General features: G+C 42.3%; 2 protein-coding genes across 3 annotated transcripts in view; both read right to left on the bottom strand.

Annotated features, from left to right (window-relative positions):
* ldlrap1b (low density lipoprotein receptor adaptor protein 1b) overlaps nt 1-21391 on the bottom strand; it is a 52201-nt gene extending 30810 nt beyond the window's left edge. The window contains exon 1 of one of the 2 annotated variants that reach the window (XM_080870205.1): nt 20962-21391. In XM_080870205.1, the coding sequence (XP_080726331.1) occupies nt 20962-21046 (85 nt within the window). In that variant the 5' untranslated portion in view covers nt 21047-21391. The remainder of the gene's footprint in view (nt 1-20961) is intronic. The other variant, XM_080870204.1, reaches the window with a different exon arrangement.
* Nucleotides 9110-10391, bottom strand: LOC308389897 (putative nuclease HARBI1; the record flags this gene model as incomplete). The annotated part of the gene is made up of 4 exons (XM_080871495.1): nt 9110-9492; nt 9573-9684; nt 9770-9882; nt 9959-10391. 4 exons carry the CDS (start codon nt 10389-10391, stop codon nt 9110-9112), a joined length of 1041 nt encoding a protein of 346 aa, XP_080727621.1.
* Nucleotides 21392-24093: the final 2702 nt, after the last annotated feature.

The raw sequence follows: 24093 nt of genomic DNA, 5'->3' as shown, positions 1-24093 counted from the left end.
TTCAAGGATGAGGAGAGATGCCAATCATAGAACACGCACAGGCTCTGAAAGGCGAGCCGCTGAGCCACGCGTGACCAGCAGTTCACCCTGACTGCAGGGACTCAGGAATCCCTTATCGAGGGAGGATCTGGGAAGGCAATCGTAAGACAAGACTGCACAGATAACAAGCCGAGACTTCAAGTTCAGCAGATGAGACAAATGAGAACGAAACAACAGCTTTCTTCAAAAGCTGGCACGATAGCGGTTCAAATGAGCAACTCTGGAACTGGAGCTATTTTTAGCCTGGTGCATACACCCAGAGTACTACTTCATATGCAATAATAATCCATTTTCATATTGGTCACATTTGCATTAGCACAACTAACACCCCCACCAGCAGCAGCCTCTGTGCAGCTGCGGTGCTGATTAGAGCAAACTTCAAAGGCTTCTCGGCCGGTCAGTGAGAGCTGCTCACGGGTGACACTGCCTGTAAATAAGCCTGAGAGAGCAGGTGATGGAGAGCTGCTGTTAGCTGAGAGGAGGGGGACAGGACAGGTAGAGCCTGTGCTTATCAGTGAGCACGATGGTCTAATTAAGCAATCTTCTTCAAAGGATGGAGCGGATAAATAAAGCAGGGTGCTACATTTTCGTGCCTTTCTGGGTCAGATGGTCATGTGCTGCAAACACAGCTGGTTCTGTCCAAAGGATATAAGTATAATTAGCTGCCAGTGTGTTTTCTTTATATGTAGCTCTCAGTCACAGAGGTCTAGAGACCAGCCAGTGATCGGGGAATACAAACTCTTCGATAGTAACCTGTGGCTGCAAGGTAAAAATGTGTATTGCCCAGCAAAATGGCGAGTTGATGCTGGAGGTTACTGGGAGTCACTAGGTAAAACTGGTCACGAAGACGTATACTGCACTGCTCTAAGAACCTCCTCCTTACAATGGCTTTGGTTGCAAGCAGGTTGCAGAGTTTGTAGCTTTCCTGGAAACTATGACTGACTGCAGCAAACTCACATCAACTACTCACTGAACTTGATGTGAAACTGAACAGTGTGACGCATACTGACAGCAGAGACCGTTTGCCTTCAAAGTAAAAGTTGCACCAGTAAGACACGACTTTTACTTTTACGGAGAACAGTCTCCATTTTCAGTATGCGTCTTTCGTGCAATCTGCCTGCAACCAAAGCAATAACGAAGCAGACTTTTAGAGCTTCTTTTCGACACATTTCACCCAGCAACCACTCACCAAGCAGTCTGTCTCCAGTGGCCTGTGGTTGTCTAGGCATGTGTGACGTTTACATCACGTACATTATCATACGTTTACATCATCTGCAGCGTTCACATTATAAGGAACAAAGACTGGGAAACTGAAATCTCAGCACAGGAATGGAAATCAGATTGTGACTTATAGTTACACTTTAACTCATTCATTAATTTCAATGTCCCTCCTCTGAAGTTAAATCATTACAATAGGCATAAACCAGACATATGCACCAAATGCATACCAAGGAACTCTTTGATTGATTGTCATAAAAACACAGCTCATTTTTCCCGGTTTTCCTGCTGCACTGAAAGTTGAAACAAAGTTATCCTTGGAAATAAAACAGGTTTGACAGAGTCGCCCACACAGTTCATGTTGAATCCACACATTTCTTTACATGTTTACATTTTGATATGACAAAGGTTAAAGCAACAGTATCACAGACTCGTAATAACCCTTAATAAAGGAGCCTCTGACAATCAGTCACTGAGGCGTATGCAGCCCATAATCACACAGTTCACTCTGCCAATCAAATCCTGCTGCCATCCCCTCAGTCTCTTCCTGCCTCGGACAAGTTTCAACACTCCCAGCTGCAGAAGAAGAGGCGAACCAGGAAAAATGTACTGCTGCTTCATCGCTCAACTGCTGATGTGAGAAACCTCTAAAAAAAACACAACAGCTCACAGTAAACTGAGAAGAACGTAATGTGTGTGATGTCTGGATCAAATGTTCCTGTAACCAACTGTGATAACAGGTCATTAAAGTGATGAGATTTCTGCACAAAGAGCATCTCTGACGCATTTCGCAATGTATGACAATGTCAGATTGTGTTCAGCTCACACTTCAAGCTCCTGAAATCTGTGGTTATTTCACTGAATTTCAGTTTTATAGCCAGTCTGCATATCAAAAACTGGAGCACAGAAAGAATTATTCATGACTGAGTCTTTGTCACGTCTTACAACCTTTTCCATCACCTCTGTTATTTTACTTTGTCTAATATCTAAAAGTTGAATAATCTTCCATTTATCCATCCATCCACCTTCTGCTGCTTATTCCCAGTCCGGATTGCAGCACTGGCAGTCTAAGCAGAGACGCCCACACATCTCTTTCCCAGAATGCACCATCCAGCTCTTCTGGTGAAACCCTGAGGCTTTCCCAATCTCACCAGTGTGGACATGCCCAAAACACCTCACCTACAAGGCACTCACGAGGCACCTGATGAGGAGAAGAATTGGCTCGACTCTCAGCCCCTCCTTAATGGTTTCACAGGAAGCTCATCTTTGCTGCTTGTCTCTGTAATGCTTATTCTTTTGGTCATTTCCCACAGCTCATGGCCATGAGGGGAAGGAAATCAGATCAACCAGGAACATTAATAGCATCACATTTACACTCAGCTCTCTCTTCAAAATAATTGGAGACGTTACACTAATCCTTCTGCCAGTTCCTGCTCCAGTCTCCTCTACCCGGGAACAAGAATCCCATTCCAGATAATCCTTGTCCAAATTCATTCATAAACATACAGCTTTTTCCCTCCATGTTTTACTCCAAGCAAACCAAAATGTGTCACTATTAACCATGAGAGGACGTCCGGTCCTCTTACTGTCTGGGGACAGCAGCAGCAAAAGTAAAAACAGGAAGAAGCCGCTCTGTTCTAAAGCCGCGAGCCCCCACTTACTTTTACACCTATTTGCTACATGTTGTGTACTGTGCACATATACTGCACTCATATCAGAGTAGACATATCCCAGAAAGCAATAGATACGTGGCTAGAGCAAGGTGATTAGCTTAAACTTGCAGAGTGCACCTGGTAGTTGGGTCAGATGAAGGTTAAATCATGTGCAATCACTTGGCATCAAGGGTTTGGTCTCAGTCTGGTTGATCTGGTCCACGCCTGAGTGCAATTACTGTGTTCACACCTGCATAAACAAACCCACTGGGGAGGGAGATCCATTTAAACTGACAAAACACCGCAGGAGCGAAAACACAAAAAATAGGGTTAACCTATAACAACTGAACAACTGTTAGGAGTGCAATGCTGAATCACAATATCAACATACACACACTAACAGATACATCTATGGTATCCATCTCAAACTTCCACATCGCCTTGTTCCCGAGTTATCACATTCACAAACTTGGGTGTCCACACTCCCCACCCAACCGCTGCTTGCCCAACAATCATTATCCCATCAGGTTAAATTAGAACTCATAGTGTATTTATACACTATGTCTCCGCCTAAATTTTAAGATTAGGTCTGAAGGGTTAACCAAACATGCTATTAGTGAGATATGGCAGCAAGGCCCAGCTGCAGCTGTCCATCTCCTCTAGTGGTAAAAGGCAGAAAACATAACGTGATGGTCTTGGCCGCTACTTTAAGATTCGATCATTACCCAGAAGTTTTCATGAAGTTTTAATGAAGCTAAAACTACAGAGGGAGATGGGTCCTTTTGATGCAACAAGAGATTAGGAGAGGCAAGACGGCACAGAAGTCTTGGGAATTATAATCAAAGGGATTTGGTCGATGAGCCTGTGCAGAAGTGGTAAAGCAGTGGTGATGGTGCCGAGTCTTTTGGTCAAAGCCAACACAGAGGAAGGTCAGAAAGGATGAGTATCACTCTGCTCTTTCTGGCCATGCCTCTATTTTCAGATGGACAGAGGGTGACAAAGGACAGATGGAGGCATCGAGACATTTTAAGACAAATAAAGACTGAAGACGATGAAAGAGAAAAGGGAAGTGAAATATTTGTAAAATATTTTTAAAAGAAGTTAAAAATCTGCAAATGAAGGCAGCAGGCGCACGTAAGTGCCGCCTTTGTATGACAAATGTAATGGCCAATTAGGGAGATGCAACAGTTTAATCACTGTGGAAACAGCAGGACCACTCCGCTGCGCCGCGAGTGCAGACTAAATAATTCAGTTCATACGGTGGAGCTCCCAAAGAGGGAGAGAGGTGCAGCCATACAGGCACAAAAAACACAAATCACCACCAGAGTCATGCTGTCAACAGAGTCATTTTGTCACTGCGATCTATTCTGCTTCCAGCTGACATTAATAGTGTTTCTCTGCTTGAAAATGGATGAAAGCTCATCTCCAAATACAAGACATGATTGCACAAGCGCTGAGAACAAATAAAAGATAAATAACAGTAACAGTCTTTTCAGCCCGAGGGTCGCATGATTTGTGTTTGGCCCCGACAGCTTTATTAAGGAGGGCGGCCACAAAATTGGTCCCCCTCGCCTGCGACGTCAAATCAGCTGCTAAGAATGACGGTATTATTGTTCGGAAACATTTCAACTTACATCTGTAAACTCATCCAGTCTGGTTTCTTTTATCTAAAAAAAAACAAAAAAAAAAAAAAAAAACCCACAACACACAACAGAATTCAAGCCTTTACCATCAGCCTGTAACTTGGAACACACACACAGGTAATTTTCTTCTCCTAGATTACTGTGAGCTATTTTTCACACGAACTGCTCCAGATGACACAGCAAGGCCACTAAATTCTGCGATCCAAAGTGTCCACATTCCAGCTCAGGTCGCACACCCTCGAGGTGATGCTTGCAATGCCATTTAAAATAACTGTGTCGAATTTTTTACAGAACTTCACGCGGTAACTCAACAACAATGTGACCTGGCTTTGTGAGTCACGAGCGGTGGGCAAAGGATAGCAATGTTGCTGTTGCTATGGAACAACAGCATCGACTGTGTCTCTGAGGTCATCTTTGTTGTGGTTGTATTTATCTGAAATGAATACAGAGAATTTCCAAAGGGATAATAAACACTACTAACTCACTCTCTAACCAGGTAGCCTGTGATTCCACATCACCCCTACGCTTGTTTCCCTTCACTGGCTTCCAGTGAAATTTAGAAGGTGTTTTACAATTTTAATGGAAGTACATACAAATGGCTCCTGCTTACAGACTACTGTAGTCAGCCTCTCTGGCCCTGGGATCAATGGTTTTTCTTTAATCATTTCCTTTTGAATATGGGTCACACTAAATGCCTGAATGAAACTATATATAAGAATGTATGCCTGAATCTGTGTTTGTATCAACTCTAGATTTTACAAAATGCTATACAGGTAAAGTTACTGTAACTTTGGAGTGACTGAGTCAGATCTCCTTCATCTTTGTGTGAAGGAGATCTGACTGATCACAATCAGTTCCACCGGTGGGAGTTAATGTTCCAACAGGATGTGGGAAAATCCTTTTAAATTCCCGTTATTGACATCATCCAACAAGTTGTTTGCCTGTGAGTAATCTGTTGTAGTGTCAAAATGCAACAGGTATTTATTCCCCCATGTTTGCTATGAATCATTATTTCAGATTGCAGAAAGTGGGGAAGGGCAACTAGCAGCCAGTGTGACACAGTTTGGTTTGACACAAGTACAGATAAAGATGTCACCACCAAAGCAGAGTGCACGGGTCGAGCCTGCAGCACTGACAGTTTGCTCCTTTGTTAGGCTCAGAAAGGAGCTTCACAGCACTGAGAACTCTCTGCATGGTGCCGTGTGAGAGGAAAGGATCCCAGTGCACACGTCTGTAACCTCTGGACTCAAACTGTGAATGACTCATTGTTTTGGCTTGGCTGGACACACTCCGGCACACCTGCATATCTTCTCATGAGCAAAATGGGAAATTCAATCTTCTCTGCAGTTTCAACTGGTTTAAAAACACATTTTATTGTCATACAGAGGAATCTGCACAGGAAAAAATTAAAAAAATAAAAATCTGGCAACCCACAGGGTTTCAGTCTTGCTATGGTTGGAGATGTGCGTCACCCTGGGATACTGGGAAAGGCTGCACTGCCTGGCTGCCTTTTTATATGGTCCTCCAGACAATCATGGTTTAACAGAGGTGCTGTTAAACACCACTGCTCTACAGACAGCGAGGGAAGTCAAAGCCAGCTGTCAACCTAAACAAACTGGCACAGATGTCTCCTGCAAAATGTCAGGGAGCATTTAAACCACCACGATTAACATGATACTGTACAACTAATTAAATAAAAAGGGCCAAACACAGCAGTTTAACAGTCAGATTCAATCTTCACAGCCCATTATTCACACGCATTATGAAAATTTATAAAAACATCACATGCAGACTTCACATGGACTGACTTTAAAAAGCACACTACAGCCTGTCACCACGACGGGCCTCATTTACACAAAGTCATGTTTATAGTTTTAAGACCTGCAGGAATAATAAAAATACCCATTAATCAAAGCACATATACTGTGGTGTCCTCAATGAAAGCACACGGCCTCTAGTGACTTATTAAATAAATGCAAATACAGTGACATATTTTATTTGCCAAATATTTTATACCAAAAAAGAAAAATAACATCCAGTTTCTCATCTCCCAGATAAACTACAAATCCACAATTTCTGCAGTAGTACTTGTTCTGTTCTGCAGCTTCGGTGAGATCACTGCAGGCTCTGGTTTGAGTTAGAGTACATTCAACTGCAGGTCGTCTCTGGGGAACAAGCTGAATAAATGTCACAGAGCGCCACAGGAACAACCCAGGCCTCCAAGCCAGCCAACAGGAAAAAGAGATGGGAAGTGCAGGTACACGCTGATTGGCACGCCTTACTAAATTAGACAGGGGACTGTCCATGAGTGAATCAATCGCAGGTGGCATCATTTTTTATTTAAGTGGTGGGTGAACAGCACTATATTAACAGGTTGCACTTAAGACTACAGAGCAGATCCCACAATCCCATCTCTGATCCTTTGGGTCCTCCAGGTTGAGGTGTGGGTCCTCCAAGAATCGAGCTTAACCATCAAACTGTTCCTGAGCAGTTTGAGTCAAAGCTGCATCAGGAGACCACTGTCATTGGGGAGTAACGCTGCCATAAGACTGTGTCAGTTTACAATGTTAAAACTGTCTGAAACAAGAGCTGCATAATTGCCAGGACCAGCTTCCTCTGTAGCGCTTTGAATTATTCATCGTTTTACTTTCAGTAAAAAATTAAAAAATGCCTCACCATCTCATGCATTAATACCTGTGCTCCAATTACAAAATCTTAAACTTGTGAGAAAATAGTGTAACATGGATCCTTTGAGACCTCAAGTGACCCATATCTCTTGTGAGATGACTTTTTTTTTTTTTTTTTTAAGTCTCACAGCAACAAGACGTGTTCAAAAAAAGCCCAATTCCAGCGTTATTAGATTCCAATCAGGACTTTCTGGGCTAATTTAGAAACTGCTGACTGACGCAAGGAAAGATGCCTGAAGGTATAAGCAGAGACAAAAAGCCCAGAGCTTGTTGAGAAAGAAACATTCAACTTCTAAGTGTGCCCAAAATAAAAGAAAGTTCTACATTTAAGCCAATATGTTCTTTTCAGCCTTTTGATTCCAAGTGTAGAGTAAAATCATCACTCACAGAGCTGGGCCCTGTTTCAGGAAGCCGGTTTGGAAAACTCAGAGTGAAAAACGACACTCACGGTTGAGTAACCCCGAACTGTCCAACTCGGAATATTCCGTTTCAGAAAGGCTGATAACAATTAGTTCAGTCAACGCGGAGTTGCTTTAACCCCAAGTGAAGCGCGCGGACGAGGATACATAAAGCCCTGATAAGCGGAGCACAGATTAAGCGAGTCACCATGGAGACGGAGGGAAAGAAGGCGCGGTCAATGTATTTCACAGCGCTTGAGGCCGAAATTCTGATGGCAGCATATGCCGATAACATGCAAATTCCGCGAAAAAAAGGAACACAGCCACAGCTGCAAAAGCATGCATGGCAAAACATAGCCGACAGAGTCAATGCGTGAGTGTTAATTTAAACATTGATCGAGGGATTTCCACCCATTTAACACGTTATTTTATCATATGTTATTTTATTTGTTATTTTATACATTTTATTTTGTGATGTGATGTGAGCGCAGGTGCAACCCAACAGGCCCCAAACGTGCCTGGCAGCAAGTAAAAATGAAATATAAAAATATAGTCCAAACAGGTGAGGTGTAATTGTATTATGAGCCATAGTGCTTGGTCTGTTTGTCCCATGTAAATCAATTGCAGTTAGAGGCTACATTAATTTTCTTTCTGTAAGCACTTATTGAAATTATCTGAGCACATTACAAGTACATATTTGCTTACTCTGTATGCTCAAATGTGGCCCGTTATAGCCAACAGAAAAAAAGCAGAGGCCCGAAAAACAGGTGGGGGTCCTCCACCACCACCACTCACAGAGGCTGAGCAGTTGGCCCTCAGCCAAAACAGTGGGCGCCCTGTGGCCGAAGGCATCTCTGCGGGGACATCCTCTGAGGCAATAACCCCGCAAGACACAAGTGCCTACATAAGGGGTAAATTCAAAATAATACATGATGTGCATACATCCTTTCTTCACAGTCACCTTTGCAGTGCGACACATTCATTTGATAAACTCTTTACCATAATGAATTATTTTGTAGTGAAGTTATTTTCCGACTGATTTTGCCTTCCCTCAGCCTTGGTTGTCTTTGAGAGCAAAATGACAATGAAGTGTAAGGTGCTTGGTATGTTTGTTAATTGCCATTTGGTCCCTTGTAAGTTATAAGTGACCTGTATAAACCTCATATTCTATCAGTTGATGGTGATGGTGTACTGCATCTGGTGCAGCCTCCTGTTGAGCCAGACCAACATGCAGTTGTGAGTAATACTCCACAGATTATATGAGTTTACAGTAGAACAGCAATGTTGTTTATTTCTTTACTACAGGAAAATAATGAAGAAACATTGACAGCTGTTACAGAGGAGGAAGCAACAGAGACACTTTATGAGGTTTACATCTTTTAATACTTTGTGTACAGGAAATACAGGCGACCAATAAAGCCAGTTGAACAAAAAATCTGTTTATTCTTCTTTCAACATGTTGAGGTGATGGGTCAAAAGAAATGATTGTGACATATGGTGTCTCTGACTGCTCTTCCATCTTGTATGTCCGTGGGAGGGTCAGGATGTTCATGGTTTGGATCACTGCTGATGTTTGGTTCAGAAGGACAGTGTTCTCCTCTAATTGTGGCAATGTTGTGAAGAATCACACATGCCACAATAATGTCACATGCCCTTTCTGGGGTGACCCTGAGTCTTTGCAGGCACTGGAACCGGGCCTTAAGCATTCCGATAGTCATTTCAATTCTGGCTCTTGTCCTGCAATTAGCCAGATTATATCGCTGCTGTGGGCCCGGTTCAGGGTCAGGGTAAGGGGTAAGCAAATAGGGTAAACATGGATACCCCCTATCACCAAGCAAGTAGCCAGTGAACTCTCCTAAGACAGAAGGGTACACTTCAGTTCAAATGTCCCTGAAGCAATTGGTCTTTATATATTTTAAAGTATTCTCAACTCACCATGTCCAAATTTTGTGCTCAGTGTACATTCACGGAATATTTGTGAGTCATGGACAGAGCCTGGCCACTTGGCTTCCACATTTGTGATAATGTTGGCAGCATCATATATGATCTTCACAGTGCAGAGAACACAAATTAGCATCCATTACTATAATGAAATAATTTGTTAGTTTGACATGCTACAGGGAACTATGTACCTGTACATTAATGCTGTGGAAAGACTTCCTGTTCACATAGTCTCCTTCATTTACTGAAGGAGCAATGATTGGAATGTGAGTGCCATCTGTATAGCCAATCACGCCTGGGAACCCTGAAAATAAATGTGCAATTTAAGTAGTAGTCCAAGTATCACCACATCATAAATTAAGTTTTGTTCATCCTGATACCTGCAATTTTGTGGCATCCCTCTTTGATAAATCTTGTGGGTCTATGACCGGGGAACACCACAGACGAGTACAGGAGACGTTTCAGTGCAACTGTAACATTCCTGACTGCCCGACAGACGGTAGCCTTGGAAACGTGCTCAGCGTCACCAATATTATACAGAAAGCTCCCGTTTGCAAAAAACCGAAGTGCAATACAAATAATATGCAATGAACTGAGAGCATGTCCGCGATGTGTCACATGCGTAATATATGGCCTGAGGATGTTATCCAAATAAATTATAGATTGTGCTGAGAAACGGTAACGTTCGCACAGAAAATCATCAGGAAATGATAAAATGTCCAAACGCGCTCTGATCACTCTCTCCCGGCGGAGAGCTCTGCGGAGAATTTGGGCTTCACGATCTACTGGCTCTTCAAGGAAGTGGCACGCCATGTCCGACACTTCCTACTGTCAGGTTTCCGACAAAGGGGCGGAGACAGTCAGGGTTAGTTGTAGTAAACCTGCTAGGGGGCAGGTTAGCTTCACGGAGTGTGTCGTCATAGTGACTCACTCAGGCTGCAGCTGAACTCGCTTTGTGAAACCGAAAACCCAGAGTTTTCGTTAACTCAGGGTATACTTACTCAGTTTTTCCACTAAACCGGCTTCCTGAAACAGGGCCCTGGGCATTATGGGAAAAGGCTGAGAGGGAGCATTGTTAAGAAAAGAAAGACTGAGTGTTAGTCAAAGGGAAAAAACTGTGTTAGACCACATGGGACAATTATCATTGTCTGTCTCGGCTGCGTACAAAAACTGATACGCTACTATTGTCCCGTCTTCCTTTGAGCTCCAGCTTCAGTGGAAACTGTTTAAGAAATGACTGAAAACCCAGGTCAAAGACTCTATGTGACATCCACAAATAAAACCATTAAGCACAAATGACCACAGAGGCATAAACAGACCAGTTCACTAAGGGAGCAATCGATACGAAACGAGATCTAAATTTTAGCCCATCAGCATGTGACCTCGTCTGTCTGTCCCTGAGCTTCAAGATGCTTCTCTACTTTCATCCTCCAAACCTGTGGGTTAATCATAATAATCATAATCAATATCAGACGGTGCACGTGTTGCATGAGCGTGCAGCCATCAGCGTTTAATTTTTAGGCCCGTCTGAAACAACGTTCAGTGTGAAGGGAAGGATTTGTAGAAAATAAGAGTCTTATAATTGATGCCTTAACATTGAGACACATGTCACTCAGTATTGGCCAAATCCACTCAATGAAGGAAAGTGAGGAGATGAGAGGAGAAATGAAAGGTCATGCCAGTCAGGGATTACAGCGGATGACCAGCTGAGGCCAGAATGTACTCTCAGCGGGAATCTGGGTTATGAAAGTGATCCTTAAAGCGCTCTGCGCGGAGTCACGGCTAACAGGAGCGGCTGCACTCCAACGCAGCTCAAATCACTCTCACTGAAAGCGATGCAGTCTCCACAAAATCGAGGGATGCACGGTGCACCTTGTAGTCTATGCAGATAAATATACCACCAAATCTCTAAATTATTAAAGACAGGTTTGCTCTTACATCAGGCATGATAAAAATCCTTGAAAAACTGGTGAGAAATTTGAAGGCAAACAGAGTGTGCCTGACCCCTACATACACTACACATACACTAGGCTAATGTTACTTGATTTTTCTTATACGAGTTCAGCCTCATATTTCAACCAGCAGGTCTTTAGAACAATTTTGTGGAGTGGATTCTTGGCTTCCTCATAAATGGAAGTTTTCTCCTCACAAGGATTCATTTTTATCTCATTTGTGCACAAATGAGCCCGAGCAGGTATGAAAACAGCCCTATGTTAAAATGGACTGATTCAAATAAACATATCTAAATTAAAAGATATAACCACTGCGTTTAGAAAATGCTCTCATACGCTAAAGATCATTAAAGGTGTGATACTGGAATGTGCAATCATTTATTCATAACTGAACTTTGAAGCAAACTGGAGCTGTGTTTAAAAGGACGCCAGCATCTCAAGATTCAAAAACCATGATTACCTTATTTTTACTGTGCTTCTATCGAGTCTGTTTTGTCTTCCTTGGTGTTGTGGTTTGGACGCTTATCTGTAAAGAACAGAAACTCCACAGCCGACAGTTTCAGCAGTTGGTTAGATTGATTGCACTCTACTCCTTTGCATAGAGTTCCAGTTTCTTTTTTCTTGCTTAGGGCTCATAGCACCAAAACGCAGGCAGCTTTTTCCAGTAGCCCTCACTCAAAAGAACAGGTTGGAGGTTTTATATCCAACAACAATGTGCTGTAATTGTTTTGAAAAATCTAGGTGTGGGATGGATGGCTCATCCACAGCAAAACAACAGAATAAGATAATCGAGTAAAGTCTGCCTAAAGTGCAGATCGATGTTTGTCTTGTTTAACACATCAGCATTTCACACCCGGGACCACAGATCTACAGCATGACCCTGAAATTTATGCAGTATGCAGGTCAACCCCTCTACTAGTGTACTCTCTGCACACGACTCCAGTGCGTTTGGGTGTTTCTTTGCAGATGTCTTTCAACTTCTGGCACCAGCACAGACACGCAGATCCAAGCAGGATTGAGGAATCCTGAGGCATTTTCAGCACAGCAACAGTTTTCCAAAAGGTTTAGATTTAATAAAAAGGTCAGAGATATAAACCAAACAGAACCTGCACCAACCCGAACCCACATGTGCCTTAAACTAAAGCAACAGTCAAACCAAAGCAAATGATAACTAATCTGAAAGACATGAGCCTCCCAGGAGAAACGAGACAGACATCTTGGGAGGAAACAAGTTCATACAGATGCAAAGCAGGTGAAGTAATTTCCTGTATAAGCCTTGGATTGTTAACCAGTAGAAAAATTCAGGTTCAGCAGCCAAAATGGACACGAGGCTAAGGGCCACAGGACAGTACAGTGACTCTAGATTTTGGACTGCTGGGTGGACAAAACAAGTCATTTAAAAACACGTTGGAAGAATGTAATTATTCGCTGCCCAGTGTTTCCTCCAGGACAGCTCTGACGGGTAAAGCCAAGAAAAGTTCAGGGCTGCAGTGTTGTGTGAAAATAGCTTCACATTCATAAATAATCCTCTTTCCAGTCCCACAGACTTCATATATAGAATGAGTTAATGGTAAAGAGGAAGCGTGAAATGTGAGGATTGTGCTGATGCTGAACAGGGATGGAGGGGGTGGGGAAAGGCAGGGTGTTTGATTCCTTCCTCCTGGCTGAACACTCAAAAGAGATCCATAAATCATTACAGATACACTCAGTCAAGTTACAGAAAGGAGGACTGTCTCTAGTGTAGGTGCACAGTAATGCTTGAGGACTTGTGTAGCTATTTAAGTATTACTGACACCATTGCTCGACAGATTAAACAGAAGGAGCTGTAACTGTGGACTGGAGCACTAACTGCTAACAAAGAGAAGGCTATCCAAATACACTTAATTGGTATTTTAGGCTCTCTTCTTGCCTCAAGTGGTGTTTATTAGGCACCAACACGGCCTACTAACAATGAACCAAAGCAACACTGACCATATGTCTAGACATATGGCTAAAGGAGATTACATGAACTATTTCTTTCCTCGAAGTCATGCTGTTTAGACCCAGACGTCCTTACTGGTGTCTCGGAATGACAGAGTAAACTGGAAGCACCCTGCACTGTTAAAAGCAGGTGTAAATGTGTTACATCCTATTATTTAAAATAGAACGTGAAACAAAAGACAGAGTTAGTGACTCAAGACTTCATTTTCTAGCTTTTTTGCCATAAATAGACTTATGCTTTCATTAAAAGATGCACTTTGGAGAACTAACAGTGGTTAGTCCAAAATAACGCCACATAGAAAAAGTTCTACTTTTCTGATCACAAACTCAAAGCAGCCAGTTTCACCAACACTGAATACCATGTTTAAGTCCAATAATTCATTTTCATCTATTGCCCTGACAGCATCTATTTTTAATATCGTTCTCTGGGAGAAACAGTGACGAAGCATAGTTGTGCAGCCCTACCAGCACATGCTCACACATGACCAAACACAGAAGCAGCTTATAGATACAGATCACAGTAAATCAGTAAGGATTTTACACTCCATAAAGGAAGCCAGCAGGATGTGATCTCTATTACAGCCTGGCAGATACTTTTGGATGACTTTGCACCGGGTGACCAGGGCTGGAGCAGGGATGATGGTACTTTTACAGTTTATGGAAACAGCTCGCCGGGTTTGGCTGATAACTTGGCACACCACCCTCTTACATAAACATGGGTGGTGTCTGAGGTCATGTCTTTACTCACCACACCCTATACAGACAATTATATATTGATCACTAAAATATGTTTAAAACTACTTTTGGACACTGATTAATGAGTCAGTATCTTGTATTGCATTTGCGGCAATAACTTGAAAATCTCTGACAGCATGTCGCAATTACACCAGTAAAGTCCAGACCTAAACCTGGCTACACTCACACAAGGGAAAAAACTGGTTAGAGACCCTGTTGCAACCAGGATTATTGTGACATGTGGAATAAACTTCTGATCACATTGCCTTTGAAATGGTTGTTTTAAAGAAAGGCATGTCAGGTGCTGTCTTCAATGCTATTTTGATGCATAAAGTTGGCAATAAATTGGCAACAAAACAGTCTCGTATCAGTCTGTGATTAAATGTGGTCAAGCAGACAATTGCATGCAATCTGCTTGCAATAACACAACGATTAACTAGCCTGTAACCATCTGCGTAAACAAAAAATTCATATTATTTTATAAATTCTGTATTCACAGTCCAGACAGAACCTCAGAGATCTGGAAAAATAAACAAATTCCTCCACAGTTACATGCAAACCTTCACTGATCCAACTCAGAGGGATTGCAGTCAGTTCAAGTCAGACCGCGCTTCTTTGGAGAAAGGCTGCCTCTCACCAGGAGAGATATACAGTCAAAAGTTTCAAGGTTGCCCATTTGGTTGCCATAACTACTTGTAAGTGTAGAGAAAAACATTCAATGCAATCATCAGTCACAATGAAGTTGATGTGAGAGACTGATAAACTCCAACAGAAAGCAAATACTTCAAGTTGTTCCTGCTTTATGTGAATCTACAAGCAACTGAATCATGAGACGGGTGGCTTCCTCAAACCAACAAGGCAGCTGACATTAATCCACGATAATAACAGTTTAACATGCAGTACTATCTGAAAAAGGTGTAGAAATACACATCATGATAACTTTGATCAACATCAACTTTGGTTTCCACATAAAGGTCTTAAATGAAACGTAGTCCACACTCTCACACACACAAGTCTGGTCAACTCAGACATTCGGTAATCTAGCAGTGTCAGTACCAATAACCTCAGAGGAGACAGCCTCTTGACCATGAGAAGAAAATGTTTTAGTCATATAGGTGGGGATTTCCTGTCTCACTCACACATGCACACAAACACGTTGCTTTCATGACCTAAAAAGAGGTCTAATGTTACATACCACTCTACCACCTACCAGAAAAAAAATCCAAACTATGTCGATGTAATGAGAGGGCAGCGCAGGAAAGCCAAGAAAGAAAGCATGCTCTTTAAAGATATGCAGGAAACGAATGCAAAAAGGAGAGCAAAGGGAACGAAGCAAGCACTGACGTCAGGCTATTCTAAAAGGCTGACGAACAGCAAGCATTCAAAGACACAGGAGCTTAATGAAAACAATAACAGCACCTGTTATGATCTACCACTGACAGTAGGAGAAGAGGAATTCAGTGTTGATGCATGCCAATGCTGTGAATAGGCTGCTCTGACAAGGCCAAGCCCACACACGGGAGGAACAAGACTGTAAAAAGGCAAAACTTTACCCTAATTGCATATACAGACTGAAATGTTGTGCCTTTAAGGCAATACAATCCAAGCCAGAGGGCACGAGGTTAAGTGAACTTTTAATTCTTACCCTGCATGAATGTCATGTTTAAAAGCAGGGTACACTTTAGAGAAGCTATCAACACCACAGGATGACAAGTTGCTTTTTACTCACAGCACCAAAACAGCCAAGTGTAAGATTATATTAACAGATTGGGAAAAAAAGGGGAAGGTGACGCATTGTTTGATCATACACAAAAACAGGAACCCCAAATAAATTAGTAATGTAGGTAAAAGAATCAAACAATATAAACAGCTGCTCTAAAAAGGCTGACTACACTGTGTGAGAAATGCCTTCAACTTAATACAAAGTTTAAAGTATACTTACTTATGTTCAGAGGTTTTTTAACCACACTAATGAGTAAAGATTTGCGTACTTGTTTCTAAAAATGTAACATATGCATTAGTAAGAACAAAGACCTGTGGTTTGAACTCTTACCTTCAAAATCTTAAGTTAGCAGTGTTATTATTTTGGTACATATTGTGTTTAGATTTTGAGTTTGGTGGATGTCTAATTTGGTTTCCAGTGTTTGTGTGGTTGAAAACAGCGCAGTAACAGCCCTCCATGACCGAGTCTCTTGTAGTGATTAAAGATCCAAATCAATGGTGCTGTTCAGATATTACCGATAGCTGTACAGTATACGGGGTACATCAACGTGACAGAAAGTGAGATCTTGAGACTTATCTGGATGCAGCTTCTGGTGTTTGTGTATCCAAGAACAGTGTACAGTTTGAACGCTCCGAAATGATTAATAACTTCAGGTCAGTGCTCAGATGTTAATAAAAAGTAACCGTCTAGTGCAGGGGTGCTCAATACGTCGATCGCGATCGACCAGTCGATCGCAAAGGTAGTATTGGTAGATCGCATGGCATTAAAAAAAAATAGATGCCAGCCTATCATCCATCCCGTCACTTGATTGATACAGGGAAGCCAGTCAGATGACAGCAGATTTTTTCTGACGCTTAGGTCGCTGCGCATGCGCAAACAGCGGCGCGAAGTGTAGTAAAACTGACAAGCTAGTCAGCGAGTTAACTCCAATTTTTAGCTCTCGGTTTTTTCTCTTAAACCTGGCCGTCAGCAGCTACTGTCCGGACTATGCATCCCTGGCTGATTCAATTCAGTGCAAGTCATCAGAGTAAACTCAGGTAATGACAAAAAATTTACATAGTTAATTGTGTTGTGAAATATTGGATATTGCGGTTATGCATGTATATACATTGTAGATATAAAGAATCCTCAATATATTTATAAATAAGTATATGTTTTGGATTTTTGTAGTGGGTAGATCATTTTGACTTGGTCATTTTATAAGTAGCTCACATGCGGAAAAAGTGTGAGCACCCCTGGTCTAGTGTATGGGACACATTAAAGCAACAAAACTTGATGTGAATTGACAGAAATACATGTTGGGCAAGATAAATTAAACAATTCTGCTTTGGTCATATATTCACTTCAAACTGGGTGGTGGCTGTGAACATCAGGTTGATCTTCTAACACCATCTAACATCAGTAAAGAAGAGCAAGCTCACAGTTTGCCATGCACAGATAGGAAAGAATAAGAAAGTGTTGTGGTAGGTAGGGCTGGGCGATATATCGAGTTTTTAAAACGTATCGATATATCTTTATACGAGATATAAGATGTGACAATATCCTTTATATCGATATAGTCTATGTTACGTTATAATTATAGTTGTGGAGCCGCAAGTTTGCCTCTTTTTCATCCACTTTTGTCTCTACGCAACGTTACTCCGCCTCGCCTCTCTCCTTCACAGAACACAACTCCCCCTCCTCCCCCATCGCTTCACCTGCAGGCAGCAACAAGATGGACACAGCAAATCTCTGTTAACGAGTTACTGCGCATCGCCCCGTGCGTGGGGCTGGACGGCGTCAATGTGTTAACGAGCTAACCGCGCTAACGCTATGCAGCCCGGAGGGGCTGCACAGCCTAAAATCCTTTCATTCTCTCAAAAGTTGACAGCGCGCCTTATGTATGAATTCTGGTTGTGCTTGATGGCCGCGAACCGCTTTTATGTGGTACACGGCGCTCAGCAATCTGTCAAAAATGTTGGAGTACGACTTTGGTCAGCTACGGAGCTGCACCGCTTGATAGATTGTCGGCGCATTACGGCTACTGAGGAGCCTCGCGGAGTGATACGTACTGTGCTTCAACGTAATATTACCGTATTGTGTGTGTATAAGGACCATAAATGGCACCTGTTAAGGGACGTGGTTATGAAGCGGATTTCAAACTCCAGGCTGTCAGTCACGCAGTAAAACTTGGGAATAGAGCTGCTGTGACATCTGTCTGTCTTTGTTACTATGTTCAGCGTCTTTTAGTTTACATTTTGACTGCACAATTGTGAGCTCTATGTTATGCACAAAAACAACATTGTTTTCTTTTATTTATGGAGCATTATTATTTAATGAATGCTCATAATTTATTTTTGAGTAATTTTTTATGTGCATCTGTGTTAATAAAAGTGCCTGTGTGACATCTGGGACACAGCTTTAACTAAGAACTCTCTTTTTGTTCTTACTTTATGGCTTAAAAAAAATATCGAGATATATATCTTATATCGCCATCCAGCTAAAAAATATCGAGTGGTAGGTTTCAAAAATAATTTTACTGGATTCCAGATATAGGTTGTAGTCCTCCTCCTTGGCTGTTAGAAGCAATAAGCACTCCAGCGACTGTGTTCACAAACATTACTCTAATTGTTCGGTGTATGGGGCAGATTCAAGCAAACAAAAACAGAGATGTCTGTCACTTAACACAAACACACAAACTAGAAATTCTGCTAACATATTTTGAGTTTGTGAGTTTATTCCTTTTTGATTTAAATTATTTTTTTAATTCACTCCTATTTTGTAGATTAATTAAGTATCATTTCACAGTACCCATTCATATTACATGCATCTGCTGATATTGTTGCATCCAGAGTTAGAGTATCTTCGTATGGACACTGGCTAATATATTAAGCCCACTTTATATCAATTATATTTTCTGTTTGTTTCATTATGTTTACAGTTGTGGGGTTTATTTACTGTCATGTTAGAACAGTAAAGCTGTAAAGCGAGGGGCTAGGTTAATGACCATCAGTGTGGTAGCAACATAGGAGAGTGCAGAGCTTGCTGAGAGTGGGTAATCACTCACAGAGACAAGAGTGATAAATAATGATTATATTTAAATATCAGTAATTACAGTATTTAATGCGAGATGCTTAGCTGGTGCCATAAACTCAGCTCCTGGTCCCACAGGAAAGACAGGATTATGCAGCATTATACTAAAAGCAAGGTACACTGATAGGTGCTCAAATATAATTATATCCAAAATTCATTTTAAGACAGAAGTGATCACGCCTAAAGGATGTGCCCAGTATCATGATGTAGGCAAAAAAAAGTCTTAGAACTTACTTAAGCTGCTGCCTATCCCACGTGGTGAGATGAGACTTGAAAGTTCACAATCCCTCCTAACAAGAACTAGCTAACTTCCCAGAATTCAATAAATGATGTAGCTTTCTTAAATACATGAACAAATCATACCGTAAATGCGATAATAGATAACAGAGCTAATGTCTCAACCTGTGGATCGACTCAGACTCCACCAGCTTAAAGAATAGTTTTTACCTGTAAGGCTTCATTTGCTCAGTTTAGGGGCACCTGAACCAGCACTCCACCTGCTCCAGGTTCTGGTTAGAGAGACCTTGCAGCTCACAACAGATCTTCAAAGAAGAGCAAGGACTACTATCTCCAGCTGTCGTTCCAGACGGTGGAGCTGGAGTCTGTCGAACCACAGGCCAAGTCTCACAATAGTGAGTAGTTTACTGATGCGGACCAGAATTTTAGCATATATATGTAAGATGTAGCTGTACATCCAGCATTTTGTGTATTTTTCACCACAGTGAAAGTAATCAATGATTTCTAGCAAATTTCTTGGTTTCAGGATTACTTTATTCTGTCATGTCTACAAATATAATGCATTTAAAATGCATTTCATGGTGTGATCATTTGATTATCATTTCTACACCTCTGAAAGACCGTTACAATCTTAAAGCATTAAAAAAGGCTCCTCAGGAGTTCTGCCAACTTTTCTCATTTTTAAAAACATCCAGATAAAACTCAAAACCTCTGAAAAAGACTTAGAGGTGTGACCTCTGCCACAGATTCCACATGGAGGGGAAACTCCATTATCAGCTGAGCTGATCGATTACTCATGGAGGGGTCTGCGTAGCTGCTGCCCGATCGCATGTGGAAGGACCCTGCTGATTGTGCATCACTCCCAAAACAAAGCATCGATTGGTCTGGCACGTGTAAGCACGGTCAAGCCAACAGCTCCATTGTCTGTGAAACAAAATTAAAAAAAAGCCAGAGAGGCATGGGGAGCAGGGGGTAACCCCCCACTCTTTGTGCAAGGCAGCTGAGCATGCATGCAACGATTGAAGAGCATCGTCATCATAGTGCATCCTAAAGACACCTCCATGGTGTTTGAAGAATCCCCCCTTTAACACAGCCTCCTCATTTTTGTGTTTCCCAGTGTGCATCGCCTAGCAACAGAGTGAGTTGTAGGGCTTGTAAAGGCTTGCCAGGAAGGAGACCGCTCATCTCTCCGTGCCTGCTCCTGCCTCCTTAAAGTCCAGATTACAGTGTTTTAGCTCCCACCGATCCTCTCCTGCACGTTTCCGAGCGCGTCTGAGCGACGTGGCAGGAAAAACAGCAGCACTCCTCAAACTTCTGACACGTTTTGTTTGCGCCCCTGTTCCAAAATAAACTCAGCGGAGTGGGCAGGGAGCCGGCGTGGAGGCTGAACTTGTTATTCCGAGCCTCACAGGGAGTCAGTTTACGAGCTGCGGGGCGCTGCTGTCAGTTTCAGTGTCAAGTTAGTTCAATCCCCTCACTAAACGTTTCCTGATGTGAAACTATTCGGGTTGCTAGGTGTTCACGCCACTACGACAACTGTAGCTAGGTAACGCTCGGAGACCACCGGTTTTACAGTTAGCTACTTGTGGAGGCTAGCTCTTCTTAGCCAAGTTAGCTTTGGTGTAGCCAAATTAGCACCAGCTACTGGATAACACATGAGTGCAATGAGACGGCGAATACTTACTTTTATGTCTGCCCGCACCCCAGGACTGTTTGGCGATGCTGGGGCTCCGTATAATTGCCCTTCCGGCGGATTTCAAAGCGTCCATATCGTAATCCAAAAGTGGGGCAAAGAGCCCGACGAGCGCCTGTGTGTGCGTGTCGAAACACTCCGCTCGGTTTAAAACAAACCTCTGTCGTTCAAACTTTGTTTCAGCTGTTCTTCTCTCCCCTCCTTCGTACGACTAGCTCTCAGCCGACGGTAAATTACCATGTTCGTCCCCCTGGGCGGTGTTAGTATGTAAATTAACCGGATAAGGTGCGTGACGCCCGCTTGTGGAGTCACGCGAGTGGGTGAGGTAGTAACAGCAGCCGCGGCGGCGCTGGCAGCCCGGACGGGCGGTGCTAGTGTTATTCCTGTTAATAACGCCCTCTAAGACCCGGCCTACAGTTTCTACTGTCCCCCCGCGTCTTCTGCGACGACTGACGTGATCCTCCGATCGCCGGCTGCTCATAAGGGGGTTCAAAAATATGGTTAGGGGGCCAGAAGCGGCCGTCAAAGGCACCCAACCCGGCCCACAGGTCCTCTTTAGAAAATGTGCAACTTACAAAGCAAGAGGTCAAAAAATTTGAACTGTATTTTTGTTTGTTTTTATAGCCTTCATTCTGACATACCGTAAGAAGACAAATGGCATATCTGCCTGGCGTACTATTAAGGAAGTAAAAACAAACCATTAAACTGTCAAATTTTATAGCCAGTTGACCTGGAATGTCTAGCTGCGTGTCTCAGGCAAAATAGTATAATTTTACTATTTGTGTATTCAGTACGGGTGGTGTTTAGAACTGCAGTGTACATGTTGCCAAATGCAGTGGTCTGATTGGTCACATTTGTTTATTTGGATTGGAAAAATCGCTTCTTATTGTTATTAGTTTATTGTTAAGATCATAAAATCATATATTAATATTCAAATATTTGCATGAATTTTAAGTGTCCAGTGTGTAAAGGCCTTTACAGTGAGTCCACAGTAAAAAATAGAAAATCTTTGATAAATAAACACAAAATGTAAGTTTTATAATCGCAGATAATGAGCTCCCAGTACCTTCCTTTTGTTTTTGCATTCTTCTTCTTAAAGATCAAGCCCAAAAAGTCATGCTGATGGGGTTTACTACAGCAGAATATGTGACACATTACAGGAAAAGCCAAATGAAGACACATACGTGCACACACAAACAGCCAAACAATGACACAAATTGAGATAGATAGATAGATAGATAGATAGATAGATAGATAGATATGGTGTCACTTCACGGTCATTTTACACTCCACACTCCTTTGCAGAAAAGTTTTAATGGCGGTGGGGCATGCTGGAAAATATCTCACTCATACTTCCTGACCTTGCTCCCTGTCATTTGTGCAAAATGCTCACAAACCCGGGTGACTTCCACTACGCAGCAATTTATTAGGTTTTTTTTGGCAAGTGGCTTACAGCGTAATTAGCTGGGGAAGTGGTATTTTAAATTATCTTTAGCAAGCAAAACAAAAAAAAAACCTGTTGCTGAAAAGAGGAAGGAGAGAAACGAGAAGGACGAGTGCACCCCTGGGACTTTGGACTTGAGCTATGACTCTGTGAGCGTGAGGCCTGAAAGATGAAGCTCTGATGGGTGAGTCATCTGTGTTTTTGTAAAGGACTGAAACATTGTTAACACATCAAGTTAAAAATATATACTCATACTTTAAGGTGTGTCTGTGTGATGTGTCTAGATGTATCTGGAATGAGGAATTCTGTGACTGAGTGACAGGGAGTGCAGAATTATTAGGCAAGTTGTATTTTTGAGGAATAATGTTATTATTGAACAACAACCATGTTCTCAATGAACCCAAAAAACTCATTAATATCAAAGCTGAATGTTTTTGGAAGTAGTTTTTCGTTTGTTTTTAGTTTTAGCTATTTTAGGGGGATACCTGTGTGTGCAGGTGACTATTACTGTGCATAATTATTAGGCAACTTAACAAAAAACAAATATATACCCATTTCAATTATTTATTTTTACCAGTGAAACCAGTATAACATCTCCACATTCACAAATATACATTTCTGACATTCAAAACAAAACAAAAACAAATCAGCGACCAATATAGCCACCTTTCTTTGCAAGGACACTCAAAAGCCTGCCATCCATGGATTCTGTCAGTGTTTTGATCTGTTCACCATCAACATTGCGTGCAGCAGCAACCACAGCCTCCCAGACACTGTTCAGAGAGGTGTACTGTTTTCCCTCCTTGTAAATCTCACATTTGATGATGGACCACAGGTTCTCAATGGGGTTCAGATCAGGTGAACAAGGAGGCCATGTCATTAGTTTTTCTTCTTTTATACCCTTTCTTGCCAGCCACGCTGTGGAGTACTTGGACGCGTGTGATGGAGCATTGTCCTGCATGAAAATCATGTTTTTCTTGAAGGATGCAGACTTCTTCCTGTACCACTGCTTGAAGAAGGTGTCTTCCAGAAACTGGCAGTAGGACTGGGAGTTGAGCTTGACTCCATCCTCAACCCGAAAAGGCCCCACAAGCTCATCTTTGATGATACCAGCCCAAACCAGTACTCCACCTCCACCTTGCTGGCGTCTGAGTCGGACTGGAGCTCTCTGCCCTTTACCAATCCAGCCACGGGCCCATCCATCTGGCCCATCAAGACTCACTCTCATTTCATCAGTCCATAAAACCTTAGAAAAACCAGTCTTGAGATATTTCTTGGCCCAGTCTTGACGTTTCAGCTTGTGTGTCTTGTTCAGTGGTGGTCGTCTTTCAGCCTTTCTTACCTTGGCCATGTCTCTGAGTATTGCACACCTTGTGCTTTTGGGCACTCCAGTGATGTTGCAGCTCTGAAATATGGCCAAACTGGTGGCAAGTGGCATCTTGGCAGCTGCACGCTTGACTTTTCTCAGTTCATGGGCAGTTATTTTGCGCCTTGGTTTTTCCACACGCTTCTTGCGACCCTGTTGACTATTTTGAATGAAGCGGATCTGAACAGTCAGCCAGCCAAATTTGCCCGGTGACTTTTCCATCTTTGGTTGGCATTGATATGGCTGTGAGGATTGTAACCGATGTACAGTTTCTTGTAAACCTATTAAGTTCAATTCAATTTTATTTATATAG

The sequence above is a fragment of the Rhamphochromis sp. 'chilingali' genome (assembly GCF_963969265.1).
Source record: "Rhamphochromis sp. 'chilingali' genome assembly, chromosome: 21".
In the NCBI taxonomy this organism is placed as follows: Eukaryota; Metazoa; Chordata; class Actinopteri; order Cichliformes; family Cichlidae; genus Rhamphochromis; species Rhamphochromis sp. 'chilingali'.
This window is presented reverse-complemented; position numbering and strand designations above follow the sequence as displayed.